Source organism: Mandrillus leucophaeus, unplaced genomic scaffold (genome assembly GCF_000951045.1).
Source record: "Mandrillus leucophaeus isolate KB7577 unplaced genomic scaffold, Mleu.le_1.0 Scaffold412, whole genome shotgun sequence".
Taxonomy (NCBI): Eukaryota; Metazoa; Chordata; class Mammalia; order Primates; family Cercopithecidae; genus Mandrillus; species Mandrillus leucophaeus.
The window spans coordinates 379037-402637 of NW_012104388.1; the positions used below are offsets into that span (position 1 = coordinate 379037).

The 23601-nt window shown below is 41.3% G+C and overlaps 1 protein-coding gene across 1 annotated transcript in view; it reads left to right on the forward strand.

Annotated features, from left to right (window-relative positions):
- DOCK3 (dedicator of cytokinesis 3) overlaps positions 1-23601 on the forward strand; it is a 494638-nt gene that overhangs the window by 321024 nt on the left and 150013 nt on the right. Inside the window, exons 11-16 of the mRNA XM_011992509.1 lie at positions 3221-3309; positions 8031-8156; positions 19820-19944; positions 21465-21627; positions 22171-22277; positions 22850-23021. Of these exons, the coding sequence (XP_011847899.1) occupies positions 3221-3309; positions 8031-8156; positions 19820-19944; positions 21465-21627; positions 22171-22277; positions 22850-23021 (782 nt within the window). The remainder of the gene's footprint in view (positions 1-3220; positions 3310-8030; positions 8157-19819; positions 19945-21464; positions 21628-22170; positions 22278-22849; positions 23022-23601) is intronic.

Sequence of the window (23601 nt, forward strand, 5' to 3'; positions counted from 1 at the left end):
AAAAAAAAAGACAAAAATTAGCTGGGCATGGTGGTGTGTGCCTGTGGTCCCAGGTACTCTGGAGACTGAGGTAGGAGGATCACCTGAGCCTGGGGAGGTCAAGGCTGCAGTGAGCAGTGATCACACCACTGCACTCCAGCCTGGGCGATAGTGAGACCCTGTATAGATCAGTCGATAGATAGAAAGAAAGAATTCATCAATAACAGCATATAGTATTTGAAAGCAAGTATTGTATTAAGAGAATAAAAAGAAGCGTTGGTAATTGAAGGTAAATTGATGCCTTTGTAGCAATAACTTGGCAGTTCTGCAAAGCTAAATCATGTTTATGGCCAGTCATGAGTAGACTGCAAAATTCGAGAGTTCACTCTTTGCAGCCTGTGAATGAATCTGCATGACATTTGATTTCAAACCATCTTTCCTTTGGAGCTAGCAGGAGCTTCTTTCAAGCATACTTCCAGCCGCTAGTGCTCCCATCCTCCTTGATTCAAATAGGCACAAATATGGCCATCCATTTTTCCTTTACCTTTCCCAGAAATGTGATTGTTTTCACTGCTCTTTTACTGTTTTCCTCTTAAGATAAATATAGTAATGATTTCATAAGATGACCATAATGCAGAATGTTTTCCTAAATATCTGCCTTTAGTGTAATGTAATTCTGATGCAGAATGATGGCAAAGTTTTAATTAGCAACATTTAAGCTATAAGAAATAACCAGTTGACCTTGGCAATTATTCCATTTATGTATTCAACAAATATTATATTAAGCACTTATTATGTGCTATAAGTTTTGCTACCTGGTGGAGATGATTAGCAAGACACAGTCCTTATCATCTAAGGACTTGCAGTCGGGTGAAGTAGACAAATAGGTGCCCTAAAATATAATAGGCATTCTTCTAGAAATCAGAATTCAGCGAAGACCCAAAAGAGGTAGTGGTCAGGTCTAAGGTAGGGATGTTGAGAATGGAGAATAATAGAGCAAGCTGGAAAGGATTCATAGAAAAAGCAATATTGAACTGAATCCTTTAAAAAAATAAAAAAGAAGGGAAAAGAAAGGAAAGAAATACAATTAATAGAATCTTTGTAAGCTTTTTCAATGTAAAAGAGATCTGGAGAGGTAAGAGAGGACCCTGATGAGTCTGCCTTAAATGACTTGCTGAAAAGTTTGAACTCTAACCTGTGAAGGGCATTAAGAAGGGTGGCCATATAACCAAATTGACATTCTGGAAAGAAAGATGTGTAAAAGACCAGTTAGAAGATTATTGTACTGGTGCAGAAGAGAGATGATAATGACCAAACCAAGACAATGAAGAGAGAGGAGAGGTAAAATGTGAGATTTGATTATTGCAAAATCTGTAGGATATGGTGAATGCTGGAAGGATATAGTACTACTGAGTTCCTCTCAGTGAGAGGGCATCTCTGGGTCCAGTCAGGTTGGGGAGAAATGAATTTTCTTGGCCATGTAGATCAGAAGCTTAGGATGAATCTGGACTGGAGACAATGCTTTGGAGCTTGGCAGTAGTTGAAGCTATGGGAATGGTTGAGATTGCCCAGGAAGGCTTGTAGAGTGAGAAAGAAATGGGCTGAAGGCAGAGCTGTGAAGGTCACTAATAGGTAAGGGATATGCAAGGGGAGAGGAATGGCAGGAACAGGCTGTCAGTTGTCTAGCATCTGAATTATGTGTGTTGGGTGGAGGGGTAGATGTGAGTGAAGTAATACAGATTGCCACTGTTGGTATGACTGACAAAGCTCCAGCTCCCCATTATACCACCAAGGGACCAGTGAGTATTTTATTGGAGAAAAACTGAAATTGCCCCGTCCAGTAGGGGAGGTAATTTCCAAGGCTTTTAATTTCCTGCTAAGTTGCTAAATCACAAGAGATTGTTTTAAAGGATACTCTTCCCTCTTTCCTTGTTTGGAAGGAATTCTATAGGCAGAAAGTTATTCTCAGAGCCCTGGGCTTTGAGAACCTCCTTTAACCATTCATCACAACAGCTCTGAGTAAATGAGGCATATTTGTATGGCTAAGGAGTCCAAAGAGCCACTGACTGGGTAGCAGTTAGTTAAGCTGGTAACTGACCTGCTTTATCTCTGAGTGGCCTCTATTCCAACCCTTATATTTAGAGACCTGATATGCTTCATACTATTGGATGGCACATTCTAGAACTCTTACTGGGGTGTCCTCCTGGAAGTGGCCATGCTGAACTGGACACATCTGAGTAATCCATGGAAAGTTCCATGGGTTCTTTTTGCATGGGTCCTGTTTTCTGAGATAGGTAGATCCATACCTTCCTAACCAACAGGGGAGGGGGTAGAACCAGGGCTGTGGGAACTCCCTGAGTGTCAAATGGAATTTTCAAGAGATTACCCTCATCTTTTTCCAAATGTTTTATTAAGGTGTGTGTACTAGCATAAGGAATTCGTAGTCTCTGTTCCTAAACTTTGTTCCAAATGGTTATGTGGTTGCAGTTCTCCGAGAATTGACTTTTAGAAGGAAGACACTAAAACATCGGAATGTAACACAAATGCACTGTTATTCCTCCCCTCTTTTGTCTCGATCCCATGGTTCCTAGGAAGCAGCTTTATTCCTAGGAAGGAACTTTATTCTTACACATTTAGGCATCAGCTTTGTCTGCTAAGTCCTCCTTCTCCCTGACCACAGAAGACTTCATGGTAAATCAAGCCCACTGCTCTCACAAGCTTTTCTTCTTAACTTGGTCTGGTTGAAACATAGCTTCATGCAAATAGTATCAACATTGCTTATAGCTTAGCAGGGCTGTCCTTTGGGGCCAGTCATAATGACAGCTGTATGATAGTAAAAAACCAATGCCAAAGCAGTTTCTAAACAGTAGTACTTGTTGAGAGGAAATGTTTTTCCTCTATCAGGAACTTTCCTCTGGGACCTGTTTATATGTCTGTGCGCACGCATGCAGTGGGTGCTAGAAAAGAAACAACTTTTCATGTGGAATAGTGTTACTTCTGAGAGAAGGAATTTTGCCGATTAAATGTTTGTAGGGATTCATTTTAGAGTTTCTATCCTTTGCCCAAGTATGTCTTTTGTGCTTAATAGGAAATGAGCCTTGTTTAATTTAGTAAAACATAACACCATTTCTTTAGGAAAGTGAGGGATCCTTTTCCCTTCGAACTTAAGTGTTACACATTGGAACATCAAACCAGGTGTTTAAAATACTTGAGTGCTATAACACCTGTCCTTCTGTTACAGGTGCAACAATGAGAGTGAGTGGTCCCAGATCCACGAGAACATCATCCGAAAGTCCAGTGCCAAGTACTCTGCCCCCAGCGCCAGCCATGGTGAGGTACCTCTCTGACTAGAACATTTTGTGTTGCATTTGTAGTTGCTAATCATACAGTACTTCAGTTGCTTGGTGCAGATTGCCTGCTGTATTCCCTATGGACATTTATTCTCCTGTCCAGGCATTTCCTACTCATTCTTTTTGTAGTAATTTGAGGCTTTCCCTAATATCTGCTGACCAAAATACATTTTCTGCTTTTTCTAGGATGAGTTCCATATGCTTTGATAGGTAACTTGAGTTCTAATTCAAATCCAGAGTGAGCAAAAATGTTGCAGGGTTTGTTACATTGTGAAGTCTATGTTTGCCTAAAAAAAAGATTATACTCAGCCAAATAAATATCTCTCTCTATATATAGCTAGATATCTATATAGATGTAGACATCACACACTTCTCTTTCTATTCCTGAAAGACTGACCATAATGAGAATCAGTGATTAGTCTGTCAGTATCAGTCATTCTGAAACTAGAATGGAAAATCTTTATTTCAAAGAAGCTTCATTTTAGCTCAACTTCTCCTTTTCCTTTTCCCGTCCTTTCTTTAAAAACTCTGTTTAAATAATTTCTATAAAATCTCAGTACAGTTCTACATATTGTATTGTTTTCTAAGTTAAACATTAATGCTTGATTAAATTAGAAACATTATTTAAAAGCCTATGTGCCTTTATAGACCCTTGCAGATAGTTATCTAATTTACGCAGAACCAAGTTACTCCTGACAGTTTTTACCTCTAAATCATTTTATAACCTCTTTTACATAATCTTCTTTAACTTGCATAGACCTTGTTGGAAATTATAAGTTGTCCTTAAATGACAGTGTAAAATCACTGAGAGGCAAGCAGTTTCTAAAGAGTAGTACATGTTGTAGAAAACTTCATTTTTTCTCTGTTGGGGTGAGCAGATACTCAACTAGGAGGATCCTTAGAGGAGATCCACACCAGAGGCTGCCAAGATTGAGACCTTCAGCTGTAACAACTTGATTCCTCTAAAACCCTAGTGGGGGTTTAGGTGATATCTGAGAGCCTCTCACTATTTTTAAATGACAGTTTTCCCTTATACATGTGCCTGGATGCCAAGTAGCTCCATGCAGTATGCTAAATCTAGGCTAAAGCAAGAGACAAATAAAATTTTATTTTGAAAATATAGGAAAGTTACTAGCAATTTGGGAAACTACAATACATCCATATTTGTCATGTTCTTTGCTTTATTTACTTATTTGATTTATAAAGAGGTGCCCTTGACTACACATTCTTGGGACATAGTATGATTAAAACATATAGAGAATATTTAAAAAGAGAGATGATAGTACTAATTCGTGAAAGAGCAACTTCTACCATTGCTTCACCGGGTTAAGATGATGAGATTTGTCTTGCTCCCCAGAGCGAGGAGCAGGGACTGTGCCATGTTCTGTGTCTGATTTTTGTCTAGAACTCACAGACACTTGCCATTTAAACAGTGTTAGAAAGACCTCTCTGCGGGGCACCACAGACTTCAGAGAGCCTCAGTTGGGATGGCTGTAATGAGAGGAGGTCTCTGTGTAGTTGTGGAAAAGTCAGTAGGAGGAACAGGCTGCTTCTTTTTGAAGTATGTTAGAAGCTAGCTGAGACCTTGGAAATCACCTGTTTCAACCCCCTCATTAAATAAATGAGGAAACTGAAGCTCAGCAAAATGACTTAGTGGCTGAACAAGGATAGAACCCAGGTCTCCAGACTCCAGACCTTTGGCCTTTCTACTCAGTTGCCAAGCTTCTGAGCATAGGTTTTCTACTGCTGGACTCTGGGGTCTTTGTGTCAGAGAATTTTATAGATTGCTCAAGGAATATTTCAGGTCTTTGTTAGTCTGCTTAATTAAAGATACATCTTTATTAGAAATCAGTTTACTTTGCTATAAACTTTTACCCATCTTTGTTAAATATTGTGGGCAGTTCATTGCCTTGCAGTTCTGTTTCCAAAGTCATTAGTGCTTTTCCTTCAAGTCACATAATTTAAAAATGCAGAAGCAATTGCTACACTGGGTTTGAATGCTGAGAGTAAATGTATCATCCAGCAATAACTCTTTTATGTGAACTTTAACAGATGTGGGTCTTCATTTCCATTGTTGGCCTCTTGGATATGTAGCTACAAACTGAACTTTTAACAGTTCCAGTAGTAGCATGAAGAGTATTAAGGACAAGTGAAGATAAAGCAGTTGACACACAAGTTTTCTATTTATTTTAAAATGACTGTTAACTACAATTTATTTCCATATCTTGGGCTGACATTAATTTATGTAATTAATCCTCATCCAGCATTTCCACAAGGAGGGGTGGGGGCGTGTGGCACAAGAACAGAGTCAAATTGGTGCCCTCGAATATTTTACACAGGTGTTAATTTGTCCAGTTACTTTTTTATGAGTCAGTCTTTAATCCGGTAAGAGGTTCAGTAAGAAAATGGTTTTCTTGTGTCAGGTAATCAGTGAGACCAGATTAACAGAGAAATTGTATAGACTTTGTTATTTTCAAATTCTTTGATTTGAGGGCCCCATTGAGATGATAGTCAGGTAGAACATCAAGTGTTGCCAAGGGACTGGTTGCATACTGGGTGAGTGGGTCACTTTTCTGAACTATTAATGAAGGCCCTCTTGTGCCCAGAATCATGCCTTAGCATTATTTGGTATGTGCTTCATACCAACACAGGGTTTCAGAACTAGAAAGGAAACCCACAAGTTCCAGGATCCCAACTCTACAAAAGGACATACAGTTTTTATAGCCTCCATTGCTGATTTCTTTCATTCTTTGCATGTCTTTTCATCTGATCCCTTGCATGAACTTGAAGGTTTTCTCTTATTTGTTATGTTTAGAAGTAGAGAGCAGCTCTTTAGGATCCCTTTGGGTAACTCAAAAGCTAACTGTGATACTCTCAGCACCTTTAGTCAACATCTTCATGAGTTTCACTTTGCATCTGTAGGCCGTTTTGGTTGCTCAGAAAATGCAGAGACAAAAGGCAGTCAGCAAGTACTTAAATAAACCCTTGCCAATGCAGAATGGTTAGAGTATACCCACTGATTTTTTTTTTTTTTTTTGGCTTTTGCCGTCCAACCGCAACTCTCTCAAATTATGGAGACTTTCATCCCCAGCTGTTTGCTTCATGCTGGGCTGTCTCGTAAGTCTGATTTCTGTTTACCCAGAGGATATGATTTGATAGCTATGTAAACACAACAAAGATGAATAAGTTAGGGTTATGAGGGGAGGGCAGATATATCCTAAGCTGTTCTCTACAAAGATTATTGTGGTTTTGGTTATGGCTCCCAGCCTTTCAGGTTCATAAACTAATTGCAGTTTAGTCCGACAGTGATTAGGTTTAAGATAATTACTTTAGAGGGGCTGAAATCTTAAACACTGATTATCTAACCAGAATACCAACTGGAATACTGTATGTTTGCCTTTTCAGGGCACTGTGATCCTGGTGTTAATGACACTTGAGATACCATGTTTGTAATCCCAAGGTTTCTTGGGAAGCATGAGTTTAGCAGAAGCAACAAGATAATCTTGAGGTTCTGTCTGAGCTGTAGTAGAACCGTATTTCATCCCTTGGCCCAGCTCTGAGAGTACATATTCCTGGCTACTGGCATACTTTTTTTGCCAGATAAAATATCTGTAACTCTTCTATCTGACTTCTGTCTTTGTCTACTTTTCCATTCCCTCCTCCATCCCCATTCCTAGACCATTCTTATTTTACAATTCTACTTGTTACTATCTCCATTCCAGCTACTACTCTTGTAATTGTATTCGTTATCATAACACCTTATTCCCTCATTTCTATAGATGTTCATCTGCTATTTAACTCCCAAGTTTATAGACCAATGAGGGTGCCTCCTCTCAACCCATAGATCAACGCCTAAATTCTTCATCCTGTTAACAGCTAAACCCATTCACAGTTATAGAGGTAGCACTTCCTAATTCCATAGAGGCTTGACTGTTACAGCCTTCTAGCCAGGAGCTGCAGAGGGGACCCTCAGGAGGGTGCTGTGGAGGTGGAAATTTCAGGAGATTCTAGCTTTGTGCACAACTCCAAGGGTGTAAGTAATGAGCCAGAAGGCAGCTCACCTGGGGTGATATTTCAAATACTCCCAAGTTTTGATTAAAGATCATGTGGAGGATCTGAAATCCTCATGGAGTCAAGGCTTGGTTAGTCCCACAAAAGCACCCTCTTTTCTTTGCAGAATGTGATGTCTCCTCTGTTGCTAGCCAGTGCAAGATTAAACTAGCAAGTTACTTCCCACACTTTGACATACTCCCAGCATAAAACACAGCACATCTTAGCTTGCTCATTTCTCATATTTGGGATGCCCTGACTGAAGGTCTTCTTTGGCCATGCTTGTTTCTACTCTATAGATTTCTCTAGGTTCCTAAATATATAACTTATGTAGTTCAACCCTCTCATTCAGTAGGGCCAGCTGGACTCTAGTTGGATGCTGGGGAACAGAGGGAGAGACAACTCAATCTCCCAGACCTGAGTCTGTGTTTAATAGACTAGTTCTCTGGGTTATTGGGGTCACTTTAACTTAAATTTCTTTAGCTTTCCAAAATGTTTCTTGAAAATAACTTACACTTTCTGCCTCAAAGTTTTTCTCAAGAATTTTACTGAACTTTGCAAATTTTCTTCTGGAAAATGTGACTATGTCTTTTCTAGTACTATATAACAGGGTAGAACTGTGGTTCTAAGAAAATGCTTTTGGTTTTGCAGGTCTTATCATTTCTCTGCAGCTTCTTCGTGGAGACATGGAACAGATTCGGAGAGAAAATCCCATGATATTTAATAGGGGATTGGCAATTACAAGAAAATTGGGATTTCCTGATGTCATTATGCCAGGTATGCAGAACTGCTTGGGACTGGGAAGGTAGATGGGTTAGGATGGAGTCTAGTGCTCCCCTCCTGAGAAGGTGGTGAACTGTGCTATGGAGGAGACCTGCAGCTATTAAAATCTCCCACATCCCAAGTCAGACTGCTTACTGCAGTCTGCAGTCAATGGCCCTTCGGCTCTTACAGGCATTTGTTCTTTTCCAGAAGCCCCTACATTACATTCACCAGTGCAACATGACAATCCAGCAGATAGGTAGACTTTGTTGTCTTCTATGAAGCCTGGATGGTAGAAGTGAATATGGAACCTTCATGGAGAGTTTTTATACTCTTCCTTCCTTTTCTTAGAAGATAATTGTCTCACAAGAACTTCCTGCTTAAGGGGAAGAATATATCAAAATATATGCGTGTAGTATCAGTGAATCCCATATGTGTAGGAATAGCAGATACCTTGCCGTTTTCATGTATCAGAAAAATAGATCAGGCAAATGGTATAAATTAGACATTGTGAATATAGCACTACCTGGCCAGCTTCTCAGAAATTGTCTCACCCATTTCATCTAATGCCCAGTGGAGAGCCAGGGCACAAATTGGGAATGCATTGACCCTCAACTGTGGTCCCAGTAGGTCAATATCAGGTTCATGTTTTCTAATTAGGCAGACATGGGTAGGACTGGAAAAGTGGATCCAAATGGGGCATCAGAGCCAAGGGAGTTATCAGGAGTGAAGGAGGGGTAGAGGCATGGTTCAGATGGATGGTAGGTGTTCAGATAACCAGAGAAGATGCAGATAAGGAGAAGAAGATTAGAACAGGTAAATGTCTGGTTGTCTGGATAGATTATAGGAGGAGTGGACTTACCCTCTCAGTTGAGTTTTTTGTTGTTGTTTGTTTGTTTTGAGACAGAGTCTTACTCTGTTGCCCACGCTGGAATGCAGTGGCGCTATCTTGGCTCACTGCAAACTCCACCCCCTAGGTTCAAGCGATTCTCCTGCCTCAGCCTCCCGAGTAGCTGGGACTACACATGTACACCGCCACACCTGGCTAATTTTTGTAATTTTTGTAGAGACAGGGTTTCACCATGTTGGCCAGACTGGTCTCGAACTCCTGACCTCAAGTGATCCATTGCTGGCATACTGGTCTTGAACTCCTGACCTCGGCCTCCCAAAGTGCTGGGATTACGGACTTGAGCCACTGCATCTGGCCTCAGTTGAGTTTTAATGCCCTGCTAAAAGCTTATTTGCTTTTATTGTAAAGGGCCAGGCCAGACTAGACTGAACTGATTATGATCACTTTAAATATCACTTATTTGGAGTTCTTCATGGTGGTTCACTAAATTCTCTTGTTGGAAGCATTTGCCAGCACATACACAAAGGGTTGGGTAGCCTGGCCATAGAGAAGGCCTATGTGATGGGTTCCAGCTGCCTTCCAACTTCCCAGGCTATGCCCAGATTTATTTCCTGTCACCTTCATTCTCCTTCCATAGACACTGTAAATGCAGAGCAAGCTGCCACGCACAGCCTTCATCCTCTACTAATGCACACAGGAGAGTCTTTTGGATGGGAAACGTAGGCTAGTAGATCAATTATGTTTTTATCTAAATGCTAGGGAGACTTCATGCTTATGAAAGCTGTTGTAGGGGTAATGACCGCCACAGGACACTTCTACTATCCTGTCGTGACACCTTTCTTAGCTCTTTCTGGGCTGCTAATTAGGAAAAGAGCCCAAGCATAGTCAGGCTTCTTGACTATGAAGGGAAAAAAAAAAAAGGGCCAGGCGCGGTGGCTCACTCCTATAATCCCAGCACTTTGGGAGGCTGAGGTGGGCAGATCAGGAGGTCAGGAGATCGAGACCATCCTGGCTAACATGGTGAAACCCCGTCTCTACTAAAAATACAAAAAATTAGCTGGGCATGGTGGTGGGCGCCTGTAGTCCCAGCCACTTGGGGGGCTGAGGCAGGAGAATGGTGTGAACCCGGGAAGTGGAGTTTGCAGTGAGCCGAGATCGCACCACTGCACTCCAGCCGGGGAGACACAGCGAAACGCCGTCTCAGAAAAACAAACAAACAAAACGTTACCAAAATTGAAAAAAGAATAAATAGATACCAAAATCAACCTGGTGATCTTTTAAAAATTAGATATCTAGGCTTATGTGGTGGAATGTATCCCAAGGGGATATACTTAAAGTCCTTCCTTTCTCTTAAGAACTTTTCTAAGATTCAGATACTACCTTCCTGATAGTCTTCACATACTCCTGGGATTAAAACCAAGTGATCAGAGACTAGAAAGGAACAAGCTTCAGTCAAAAATGTATTTAAGCAAAATTTGATTTTAAGTTACATTGTCAAAATCTCATCTGTGGAAAGAAATCTTTTTTAGGATACTCTGCATCTCTTTGTATCATTGGCACACAGCTAGACATGACTGTGCAAATGTGCAATTTCAAGCATTGGTAAGGCAAGCTGAGGTTAAGGGGATTTTCCCTCTGGGCAGCTAAGATATCATCATATGATTTTCCCCACAAGGCAGAGATACTGGGCAGTCCTGGCAGGCCCAGGGTGGGGCTGTGAGCCTGCCTTTGAAGTACTGAGTGCTATAGCCAAAAGTGAGGACTGATTCATAGGCAGAACAGCCCTTTTCCATAATCTTCCATCCTTTCTCTTCCAGAGAAAAGAACTTTTGCACAGATGGCCACTCCCAGGGTTGTGGGCTGTTAACAACTCTCATTTCCCCCTTAATATGCCCCAATATACTGTCAAGAGTAGGTTTGCAGTCCCTGGGCAAAGTGATAGGACTGTACCTGCAGGTCCTATTGGATCAGCAGGAAAAGTATGCAGGAGTGTTTTACATTGTGGTCAGCCTGTCTTGGGAAACAGTGACTGTTAAGAAGTCCTTAGGAGTCTTTTTCAAACCCTGGCCGCATCTCTACCTGAAGCTAGTCCACCCATCATCTGTGAGAGTGTTTTACTTGAGTTGTACAGTCCCTCAGCTCTCACGGTGCTGGTGTGACCAAGTTACAAGAAATTACAACTTCATCTTCTTGACCCATGAACATGTCGAGAAATAAGAAGGAAAGAAATCATGTCAGTAACTGTGACCATGACAGCATGATAAGTCTGAGAAATTAAAGTAAATGAAAAAATTAGAATTATTCATAAACTGTGATCCTTATTTTAAAACTGTCCAGCATTTGGCAGAAACTATCACTCATTTGGAAAGGTCTTTTTTTTTTTTTTTTTTTTTTTTTGGTCAGGATGGCCCAGATAGGTCCTTGTCAAAGCATACTGGCAGAGCTGTAAGGGAGAGTTCACACAGGCTCTAGCCACACCAGTAGCTAACATATGATTTCTAAAAAGATCTTGACATTCTACCATTGCTTTCCATGAGAGCGTACATACATATCACAGGGATGATGTGAGCATGAGATATTCTGCTCTTTCATGACTGAGGCCATGGCTGCACAGCCATTCAGTTCTGCTCATGACCCTTGGTAATGAGCAAGAGGCAACAGTGATACTGCTGGTGTTCTGGGAGCCAACCCAGGAAATGCCATCTTAGATTATGGAAGAACAAATAGATATGAGAAATTTAGCCACTTTTTTTTTTAAACTGAGCATATAACCTTTTGTTAGTTGATCACCATATTTCAGTGGATACTTTTTCTTTCCTTCTGAACTCATTTTAGTGAAGTATAAAAGCTAATAATAACTCTATGGCACACTTTCAGTCCTTTTCTAGATTTTTTAAGAAGATGGGCAGGCAGGACAAACAGGACAGGTGTTCCAGGTAAACAAATTGATGTTAACATTGTTTTCTGTAACTCCTGTGTCAGAATTAACTATAATAAAACTTTAAAGAAAACGGTTAGCCAAAAATGTATAACCTGAAAGAAATGATTTAAAACCTCTAACTCGGGCCAGGCTCAGTGGCTCATGCCTGTAATCCCAGCACTTTGGCAGGCCAAGGCAGGCAGATCACTTGAGGTCAGGAATTCAAGACCAGCCTGGCCAACGTGGTGAAACCCCATCTCTACTGAAAATACAAAAATTAGCCCAGAGGTAGTGTTGGGCACCTGTAATCCTGGCTTCTCAGGAGTCTGAGGCAGGAGAATCGCTTGAACCTGGGAGGTGGAGGTTGCAGTGAGCCAAGATGGCACCACTGCACTCCAGCCTGGGTGACAGAGCGAGATCCCAACTCAAACAAAAAACTTAAAATAAAACCTCTTACTTGGTCAGACACAGTGACTCACGCCTGTAATCCTAGCACTTTGGGAGGCCAAGGCAGGTAGATCACCTGAGGCCAGACATTCAAGACCAGCCTGGCCAATATGGCAAGACCCCATCTCTAAAAAAAAAAAAAAAAATGGCAAAAATTAACCGGGCACGGTGGCGTGCACCTATAGTGCCAGATATTCGGGAGGTTGAGGCATGAGAATTGCTTAAACCCGGGAGATGAAAGTTGCAGTGAGCCAGGATAGTGTCACTGCACTCCAGCCTGTGCGACAGAGCAGAACTTGTCTCAAAACCAAAACCAAAACAAAACAAAAACCTCTTGCTCAAGAAGGGACTGTACCCTTCTTCAGACCATGTCTAAGCCAGCAGAGATGTGCCACCACTTGCTATGGCTGTCTTTCTTTGCTTTCCTGGAAAGTCTGTACCCTGTAGTCAGTGGAAATAAAGGGCTTTGTCGTGGTTCTTTGGGAAGCACAATGATTTAACCTGTTTTCTAGGCCTTGAATTTCTAAAGTTATCATTGACTGTAGGTGATATGAGCCAAATTTCATATTAAATGGCTTTCTGTCTTGTCATAAGAAGCCCATCTACGATTCATTATGTTGTTCTAACAGATGACTAAGTTTTTTTCCTAAAGCAGTGGTTCCCGAACCTTAGTGTGCTTCAGAATCACCTGCAAGGCCCATAAAACAGATTTCTGGGCCCACCCCAAGAGTTTCTAACTTAGTAGGATTGTGGTGGGACCTGGCAATTTGCATCTCTCACAAGCTCTCATATGATGGTGATGCTGCTGGTCTGGGACACCCTTTGAGAACCAAGTCCTAGAAAGTACTCTGCTTATGGATGCTTCTCCCCTTCTTGATTCCCTGTACTCAATTACTGCTCCCCTCTGGACATATCTATTAGAAGGCAGCTATATAGGCATAACATCCTTTTAGAGGACCCTCTGACTCCTCCCCTTGTGCTCAGAAACACACTCTGTCCTTTTCTTTGACTCCTGACAGAAATGTGCATGTTTCATCACTGACCTTCAAGTGATGTTTCTTTCTTTTCCTGTTTGTCTTAATTGTTCTTGTTTTTCTCTGTGCTGTCCCTTCATTTTCGTCCCTTTCTTTCTGATGCAGAGATGAAGATAGTTGGGTGTAAGTTCTGTCTTTTGTGTCTCTGTCTGCTTATTGCCTGCTTTGTTCTCATCTTCATTTGTTTCATGGAATGTTGCAATACTGGGGTGGGGTGTCATGTACATATTAATAATCCTCATCAGCCTCACCTTCTTGGGTAACTGACAAGACATAAAAAGAAAAGCTACCAGCCCATCCTATAGCACTATGTATTACTTTTGAGTATTCACTAAGATCTGAAGAAACTGGGGACATACTGGAATGTCTAGAAAATCTTAACAAGCTTAAGGTGTATAAATACAGGAAACAATTTTTGTATGAGACTGATCAGTTACATTCATTGAAAAGAAAAGGAATTGTGCTTACTCCAAGCCACAAAGAATCAGAAAGGCAGAAAGCTTCTCTTTTTGGCTTTGTTAGGACATACTTCACATGAAAAGGCAAACCAGCAGAGACATGGTTTTTGGAAGAAAGCTTTCCTCAAGGGGAGCAATGACATTATTTACCACAAGTGGGTTCATAGCGCTCATCAATCTGAGTGTCAAATGAGGCTATGGCAGTGTATCTAAGGGATGGTTTAAGAATAATCACATCTAGTCTCAAAAGAGGTTGGAAGATCATCACATCCCTGATTCAGGAAAGGAAAAACTATATATAGTGATGTCACACTATGCCCATACCTTTCATCCTGTTAGAGCAAAGAGCATCACTGACTTTGTTGCAATGGAAGCCGGAAGTGTGACACCAAAGACATGGTAAGAAAAAGAAAGAATCCTCCTTTCCTGGGTACTCTAAAGAAGTCCTCTCAAGAGCCTTTTTTTTTTTTTTTTCTTTTTGTCTCTTCCTCAGGAAAATAAGAATACTCCATTGGTTACATACCTAAAACCATCGAAGTTAAATGGTAGCTGACATTGCTACATTTCCATGTATACTGTTAGGAGACATCCTTCTATTCTTCCAACAGATAGGCTTGGCATCATCCCAATTGTACTGAAAGAAAGTCAGTTCTCATCTTACATGATCTGAAGGAAGAGAAAGCACATCTATAGAAACCCGTCCTAATCCTATCTAGAAGTAGGCAAGGTATAAATAATATAGTATTAAATATTATTGAGCAGTGCGTGGTGGCTCACGTGTGTAATCCCAGCACTTTGGGAGGCCAAAGCAGGCGGATCACCTGAGGTCAGGAGTTCCAGACCAGCCTGGCCAACATGGTGAAACCCCGTCTCTACTAAAAATTTAAAAATAGCTCAGCATGGTGGCGGGAGCCTTTAATCCCAGCTACTCAGGAGGCTGAAGCTGGAGAATCGCTTGAACCCGGTAAGTGGAGGTTGCAGTGAGCCAAGATTGCGCCACTGTACACCAGCCTTGGCAACAGAGCGAGACTCCATCCCAAAAACACATACACACACACACACACATATATATATATAAAAAATATAAATACTTAAACCCAGAGCCTCCTAATATGAAGTGTGAGTAATTTATACAGAAGGAATGTGGATATAATAAAGCACTCATATCAGATTTTGGCCAAATTTGTTTGGGCCTTGCCAGATTATTTCTGCTGGGATGGAATTCCACATAGGCTAGCACTAATGAAACATTTGGCCCCAAGTTCCAAGTAGTACTGGAGTATCTGGCAAGATATTCTCTTGCTAACAAATATTCTGGTGTCTGAGCTAGACTTCAGAGGTTGGGAGACCTCTGAGACTACTCTCAGAAGAAATCTGCAAACACATCATGAACTGTTTCTCCAGAGTCACCAGGATGCAGGTCTTCAGAGGATCAGACCTGTCACTCGTCTGTCACAGTGCTCCCTATCTATCCCCCTAAGATTTCTGGTAGCTGAACAGCACTGTTTACTTTTAAGATCGCTTACTCCGTAAGCACCTCAAGAGTATTCCAGGCCAATCCCTGTCATAATAACATAGCCCCAAGTTCATTACCTTGCCTTGTCCCAGTAGCTGTTTGTCTAGGTGCACAAGAATCTGTATTTTTGATGTGCAGTTGCAGTGTAGTGCAACTGTTCTTCACACATAAACGTTTCTAGCCAGGTATCAGTAAACTATAGCCTATGGGCCAAATTCAGCCAACAGCCTATTTTTGTACTTCTTGCCAGCTAAGAATGTTTTTCTTTTACATGTTAAAAGTGTTGTAAAAACAAAGAACACCTGCCAGAGACATGTGTAGCCAACAAAACCTAAAATATTTACTATTGAGTCTTTTACAGAAAACGTTTGTCAACTCCCATAAACTTAAGTGCCCAGTTTTCTGAGTGCAGCTGTATCAACAGATCCTGTGAGACTGTGAAAGGGACAGATATTTTATTCCAAGACCCTCTTATAAGAAAAAGCTCAAATCATTCCACTTCATTCAAGAAACTCTATTGGATGTCACCCAGGCACTAAGCACTCAATGTAAGGCATTACTGATGCTGTAAGATGCCCTGCCAACCTTAGGAAGCAGAAGGCACTTAACAAAGGGAGTCAGGGCTGCCCAAGGTCCTTCCTAAAAGAGAGACCCATCATCAGGGCTACCCTCAGAAATACCTACTCCTACTTCTTGTAAAGACTCACCCTCTCAGCACTCCTCCATGCTGCCTAAGAGTTGCCCAGTCCCCCACCCCTACCCAAACTCCATCAGTGTCCTCCCAGCAGACCTCCATGTTCTGGTTTCCTAGTGTTAAACAATGAAGAACATCAGAATCACTTGGTGATTTTTTAAAAAATATATGTACACAAGACCCACTGGAATTTCAAGGTGTGCATGCTAGAAATCTGTTTTCAACAAGTTCCCCAGGTGGTTCGAATGCAATCATCCAGGCACTGGTATGCAAACTAACCTCCAAAACCACTGCTCCGTCTTTCTCTTTCTCATCTTCATTGTAATGTGCCTGCCCTCATGCCTGTCTCTCCTGGTAATACTTCCTGGCAGTTAGTGCCAAAGTCTACAGGAGCCTCTTGGAAACAGAGCCTTAACCCAAAGGCATGATCCCACTAGTAGGTTTTGTGAACGTGTAACATGCAATAGGGACAGCTGAAGAGTGGGGGAACCATGGAAGGCTATCTGTAAGGTAGGCAGGCAGGCCTGGGTCATTAGATCCCTGGAGCTTTTCACATTTGCTTCTGCTTATGTTTTCTTCTAGTTCCAAGAGAATTAGTGGAGAGCTTGATTGAAATGATCCCCCAGAGAGATTTTGACAAGAAGCCTCTCCCTCCCAGCAACGTTCATTTTCACAAATTGCCGCTCTTGAAATTGAAACCATAATTGCATAATTACAACCCATAAGCCCAATAGCCTAATACCTAACCTGGCTGAGAATAGTTCTAGTCTAGACAGGTCTGTTCTCCAAATAAAGAGCAGCTAAAGACCTGATGAAAATAAACTGCTTCAGTCTGTAACTCAGAGGGTAAAATTACTTGTATTGATAAATTTTCTCAGCTAGTTGATCACCAAGGGCATTCTGTTTTTTTAAAAAATGAAAACTACAGGAATATGTAGCTTAATCCTTCCATTTTGAAACTGGCATTTTACCTTAAAATGCTCTGCCCAGAAACTGAGCATATCTCTGTATGGTCAACACAGATCAAATTCTGTCATTAACAATCTCCAAGAAACTAATTTTATTTATTTATTTTTATTTTATTTTATTTTTTTAAGAGACAGTGTCTCACTCTGTCACCCAGGCTGAAGTACACTGGCATGATTATAGCTCACTGCAGCCTCAAACTCCTGGGCTCAAGCAATCCTCCCTCCTCAGCCTCCTGAGTAGCTAGGACTACAGGTGTGCACTACCATGTTTAGCTAATTTAAAAAAAAATTTTTTTTTTTGAAGAGCCTCACTATGTTGCCCAGGCTAGTCTGGAACTCTTAGCCTCAAACTATCTCCCCACTTCAGCCTCCTTATAATCCATAGCAGGGATTACAGGTATGAGCCACCATGCTCAGCCCCTAGTTTTATATTAGTAATCTATATAATATATAACTAGGAAAAGTTTGAAAATGTTTCATTTGAAGGATATGTTTATTGATTAACCTGTGTATAGAGCCACAGAAACTAAAAATGTTTGTACAACCTACAATAATGTTGCTGGTAGCCAACAGGTAATTGCTTTTAAAAGCCTCATAGATTATTTTGAGAATAACTTCCAGAGAGTTCAAACCAGGGTAGTATTTAAACCAAGCAGCTATTCTTTAGATTAAGCATTAAAATTTTCTAGACTGTTTGACTCAGAAAAGGATAAAAATTAAAATTTTAGAATAAATAATTTAAAAATTGTAGATTATTCACTTTGTGCTAAATCAGTCTACAAATTTACTTAAATTCCATAGGAAAACTAATGTGCAATTAAAAGACTTTCATAAGAAGCCTGTTTCAATTGTTAAAAATTCTAGATATAACTATGATTTATCCCACTATAATAGCAATAACCTGACTTTAAAGGAGAAAGTTAAAATGAAGAAAAATAGCAATAAGCCATAGTAAAGTTCTCAGTTAAGTTTGGATTTTACTTTCAGGACTGACTTTATTCAGCCTCTGTCCTGACAGTAACAGACTGATGAATTTGAGCTTCCTTTCTCGTTCTACCTGTCTTCCCCACCCAAACCTACCGTGTACTCCTGGGTGCTTTAAATAGTGTACCAAGGGGGCCCAAGCAACAATGTCCAAAAGGAAGCAGATTAAGATTCTAGACTCATCAGAATTTAAAGCAGTGGCACTTCCCAATCCAAGGGTCTGTGCAGATGTGGTCCTCCAGACTATCCCACATATGCAACAGTGGCATTTTGGTATGATTTTCAAAACACATTTTCTTTTTCCTTCATGGTAACCTCAAGGTTGCTTGTTTGGGAAAGAAGATGGCTTTCACACATTAGGGAAAGTTCTTAGGGCTCCTGATGGATAATTAATTACTTGTCATGAACTTTTCTTCCCCACTTTAGCTACAGTATTTTGAGAACCTTCATTATGCCACCAAATAACCATGATTGCAAGATTGCATACCTGTGATAGGAAAATGACCTGAATAATGGAAGGGCTAGTCACGAAGACCCTGAAATCCTCAAATATGTGCCAGTCCTGGTCTATTCCTGTTTCCTGCGTGACAGAAACTCAGATGCTTCCATTATTAGAGAGGTAGTCAGTGCAAAAAAGAGAGCATTGTCATTTATCTCTGACCAAACCAGAAAGTCCACTTGCTAACCAAAAACAAACCCTGCTTCTATCATTGTGATTCCAGGTGGTAGCATATTTAAATGTACCAGTTTTTCTAAGAACTGAAGTAGAAAAAAATATCTGATTTCTGAATTGGCATGTTTTGCAAGTTGTTTCATTACCTCTCGTTTGGTTTCTTCAGGCTGCTAACACATCTTCACTTTGGTCTTACCCATTTTCCTTTGCCATTTTTTCCCTTTGAAGTTTGTTGCCCCCACAGCTTTTACTATTTTTTTCATATAAATAAAACTGGTCATGTTAAAGGTTTAGGAACTTAGAGCAGCCTAAGTACACTCTTATACATGAACAGGCAATGCTGTCTCCCCTCAACTCATCACCCTTAAAAGGAAGATATAACTTGGGTCATTTTAGACTTGAAGTTTGAGCTTCTTCTCCCCAGTCTTGAACAACAGAGATGGGCAAATTGGGCTGGAGTCAGAGCACAGGGAAGCAAAAAAGCACAACACATTGTTGCCTCATTGCCTTACTGCCTATGCTTCTGGAAAGTGATCTCCCAGTGCACTTGCAAACAAAAAGAAGAAAAAGTGACAGGTAGTCCAGTGACCTCTACCTGTCACTCCAGCAGGCAATGGGATTTGGAACAAAGCCTCCAGGAGGAAGGAAAAGTAATATATCCTCTAGTCAGAATGGATGTGGATTGCAAAAAGAAAGCATATAAAAAGTATAAATCTATAAAAGAGAAACCCTTCTTGAGGGAAAAGAAGAGGGATTCGTAGTTAAAACATAGGCATGTTAAAATGTTATTCCTGTTGATTCTAGAATCTTCCCACTTTGGGAGGCTTACATTACAGCCATTCTCCTGGAGGGGAGAAACACTGAGCAGTCTGAGTATCTACAATCTGAAAGATTCTCCACCCTTGACAAGATGTAGTGAACATCTTTAGAATTCAGATTTAGAGAACACATGACTAACCAACCTGGGTGCTGCTGCACTGATACTGGTAGAATGTCCATCATTATTAACCAAGCTTGGAATGCCCTGAGCAGCCACCCAAGCCCCAGAAGATCCAAATGCTAGCCTAGTTCTCTGTGAAAATGGGGCAGTATGGCTTGTGGAGTCATAAGGATGTGGCATTTGTTTCCCCACAGGTGATATCCGCAATGACCTGTACCTAACGCTGGAGAAGGGGGATTTCGAGAGAGGAGGAAAGAGTGTACAAAAGAATATTGAAGTGACTATGTATGTGCTTTATGCAGATGGAGAAATCTTGAAGGTAAGGCTTGCCAGTCAGTCATTTGGGTTGGAGGATAATCCTATAATAATTCTCTGTGGACTTTATCCAGAGGCCCATTCTCTTCAAACAGGATTAAAATCACCCCATCAACCTTTTTCTCTGCCTTTTTCTTTCTTGAAGAAAACCCTAAAGTGTGCTTTGATAATGACTTCCAGTATTGTGCAGCCATTGTGGAAATTTATCCTAGTGTCTGACCTGAATCCCTCTTGCTCCATTTTAGACCTATTCCCTCTAGTTCTGTCCTACATGTTGCCTCTCCTGCCATTCCACCTAGCATAGAGCTGCCTACTTTTGGTAACTGTTATTAGGTCCCATTCTGCCTTTTTATTCCTTGAGCTAATACAGAAAGTTATATTTACACTTTGGTCAAGGGTGGAACTTAGACAATCACTTCCTGGTACCAACTTACAGGACAAAGAACAGCAGACTCAGGCCCTAGAAGATTAATTAAAGCCAATGTAGTACAAGTGTCCTTGTACTACATTGTCTTCACTGAAAGTGAAGACTTGGAGTGCTATTTTTCTGTTGCATGTGAGTTTTTTCTTCAGTCATGTCATGGTAAAGTCTGCAGTGAATAACAAGGCATCATTTGCAGCCCGCTTGGTGGAAGACAAATCGGTGTTGTACAAACCTTGCTTCTGTGTGTTGGCAGCAGCCCTGTGAGATAGAACAGGAATGATCATTCCCATTTGACAGAGAAAAAAGGTAAAATTGGTCAAAATCATTTCCCAAATCAAGACAGAAATAAAGGAGAATGTTGAAATAGTAGTAGAAACAATGATTTGTGTGTCATTTTAAAAACTTAACTCAAGAACCTAAGCCTGTTCACTGTTTGCATGGAGTGTGCCAGTGGCAGGAGAATGGTCAGCTGATCACATCACCCCTGTGTGGACAGGGACCTACTCTGGATTATGTGGCCCAAAGCTTCCTGTCGTCCAGACAAGGGCATGGGCAGTACTGAGACTGCATCTTCATGGCAATATTTGGGAGATGGGTTAAGTTAAATCTGGCCTAACTTGGTTATATCTAAAGAAAGTCAGCCAAGGGTGACCTAAAATGCCAGTCCAGTGTGGAACTGAGGACAATTAGAAAACAGGCTCTCTCCACTTTGTAATTTAATTTTTTTTCTGATCTGGTAAAATGTTACAAAAAGTTAACTTTTCTCATGCAGCTTGTTGTTTCTCTTCTTAGTGAGGATGAAGAGCCTACCTTAGTGATTTAGATGTAACACCCTGCTTCCCTCTGTTTTTGAGGAGTACATGTGGTTACTTTCACCCCAAAGAAAACAAGCAGCATTGTGACTGCTGATTTCATATACCATCTACATAACTATTTCCAAAAGTATTGAATTTAAAGCAAATGCATTTTCTTATCTCATAGATTTTGATTAGAGCAAAAATGAGACCTTTAGACAAGAGAAAGAAAAGTGTCCTAGTGACACAGAAATCCAGACATTTCCTACCAGGAAGATGACATCTTATTTTGTTTCTTTCTTCCAGGATTGCATCAGCTTGGGTTCAGGAGAGCCAAATAGGAGTTCCTACCACTCCTTTGTCCTCTACCACAGTAATAGTCCTCGCTGGGGAGAAATTATCAAATTGCCTATCCCCATTGACCGGTTCCGGGGCTCCCACCTGCGCTTCGAGTTCAGACATTGTTCCAGTGAGTTAGACTTCCCCCGCCACACACACACATTCCCTTGAGAATATAAATATAACTCTCTCCTCTCTGGAACAGAATTAAGTGGATTCTTATTATTTGGGCAAGAAAATGAGGAGTTAGGAATAAATAGATACTCAGAGATGGGTTGTCACCAGAGGCTGTTCTTGGGACTGTAAAAGCAGTGATGCAAAACCACAAAGTCTTGTGTTGGCCCTTCCTAGTGTCTGACCTAGTGTCTGAAATTATTATCCATTGTCATTCTCCTTTGCATATTCCTTTGTACCATTATTAAACTCCTTACTAAAGAGACCCTGGTTCATCAAGACCAGCAATTTAGTTTCTTTTTGGGTCGAGGTAGCCTATATGCCTTGAGTATGAATGGAAACTCATTTCAGTACATTTCTCATCGTTCCTGCAGTCAGGTTGCCACCTAGTTAATGAAAGAGGTGAGGAACAAAAGCATAGGTGATAAACACAAGGAGAATTTCCATGAGGAAGCAGAGTGGAAGGCAAAAAACAACTAATACTTGGCTCTGATTGCAGCAAAGGACAAAGGGGAAAAGAAACTCTTTGGCTTTGCATTCTCACCCCTGATGCGTGATGATGGCACCACCCTCTCAGATGATATTCACGAGCTTTATGTGTACAAGGTATGAAGCCTAGCTGCCTTTCATCCCCACCCCTCACCTGCCCTGAGGCTGCTCTCACATATGGTTCTCAGTTAGGTGGTTTTCACTGGGCAGGCCAGAAGACCCAGGGAAGTGCACTGATGGGTGACAATGGGACATCTTTGATCAGGCTTCTGTCTTCTAAGTGCAGTGGCCTTCCTCCCACAAGTAATCCCAACAGGTTCTTTGTTTTCTACTTCTCACTTTACTGGATGGAAATCCATTACCAACCCCTCATTGCCATTGTGGTCTTGTTTAGTACATTCTTAGACCTGCTATTTGAGATCATGGTACTGTTAGCTGCCACAGCATAGCTGCCACCCAAAGTTACTTGCACATGAGGTGGCAACCACATGCCCCACCATACTCTGTTTAAAAGGCACATGAGCTGTTCTAGGGAGTTTCTGAACAGAAAGTACTCTTCCAAGATGACCTGAGGCTCAGTGTTCAGCCTTAGGAAGATGAGAGCAAATATCAGCCCAGAAATTCCTAGGATCTGGTTTTTGCATGTTGCATGACTCAGGGGACTTTTTTTTCTCCATTTTTGCCTACAGTGTGATGAGAATAGCACGTTTAATAACCATGCTCTGTACCTGGGCCTGCCTTGCTGCAAAGAGGACTACAATGGCTGCCCTAATATCCCGTCTAGCCTCATCTTCCAGCGCAGCACCAAAGAGTCTTTCTTCATCTCCACTCAGCTCTCCTCTACCAAACTCACCCAGAATGGTAGGTGATAGTGCCTGCACGGTAGTGCCCTCCACCCTCCTCCATTGTTCACTCCACATTACTAGTGCATGTGAAGGGAGACAGAAATTATTCCTTCTTGATGCCATAATAATGAGCTTCTTTTCTTTTGAAGTTGAAGGAATCACTCAGCAATAGCAGCCTACAAGGTTTTCCATGGTTTTAGTAGCTCCACAATACATCCGGAGTTCACAGATGAGTCTTTGGCCTTGATCTCAGTCTGCGGTGATGTTTGCAGCTAGTTCTGTTCCTCTAGATTTCACCTGTCCTTGACTGGGAGAGTCTGGGCCTTGCTTGACCTTACAATAGCCAGGGTTTGGCCATGTGCAGTGACTCATGCCTGTAATCCCAGCACTTTGGGAGACTGAGGCAGGCAGATCACTTGAGGTCAGGAGTTCGAGACCAGCCTGGTCAACATGGTGAAACACCATCTCTGTTAAAAATACGAAAATTACCTGGACATGATGGCGCATGCCTGTAATCCCAGCTATTCAGGAGGCTGAGGCAGGAGAATTACTTGAATTCAGGAGGCAGAGGTTGCAGTGAGCTGAGATCGCGCAAC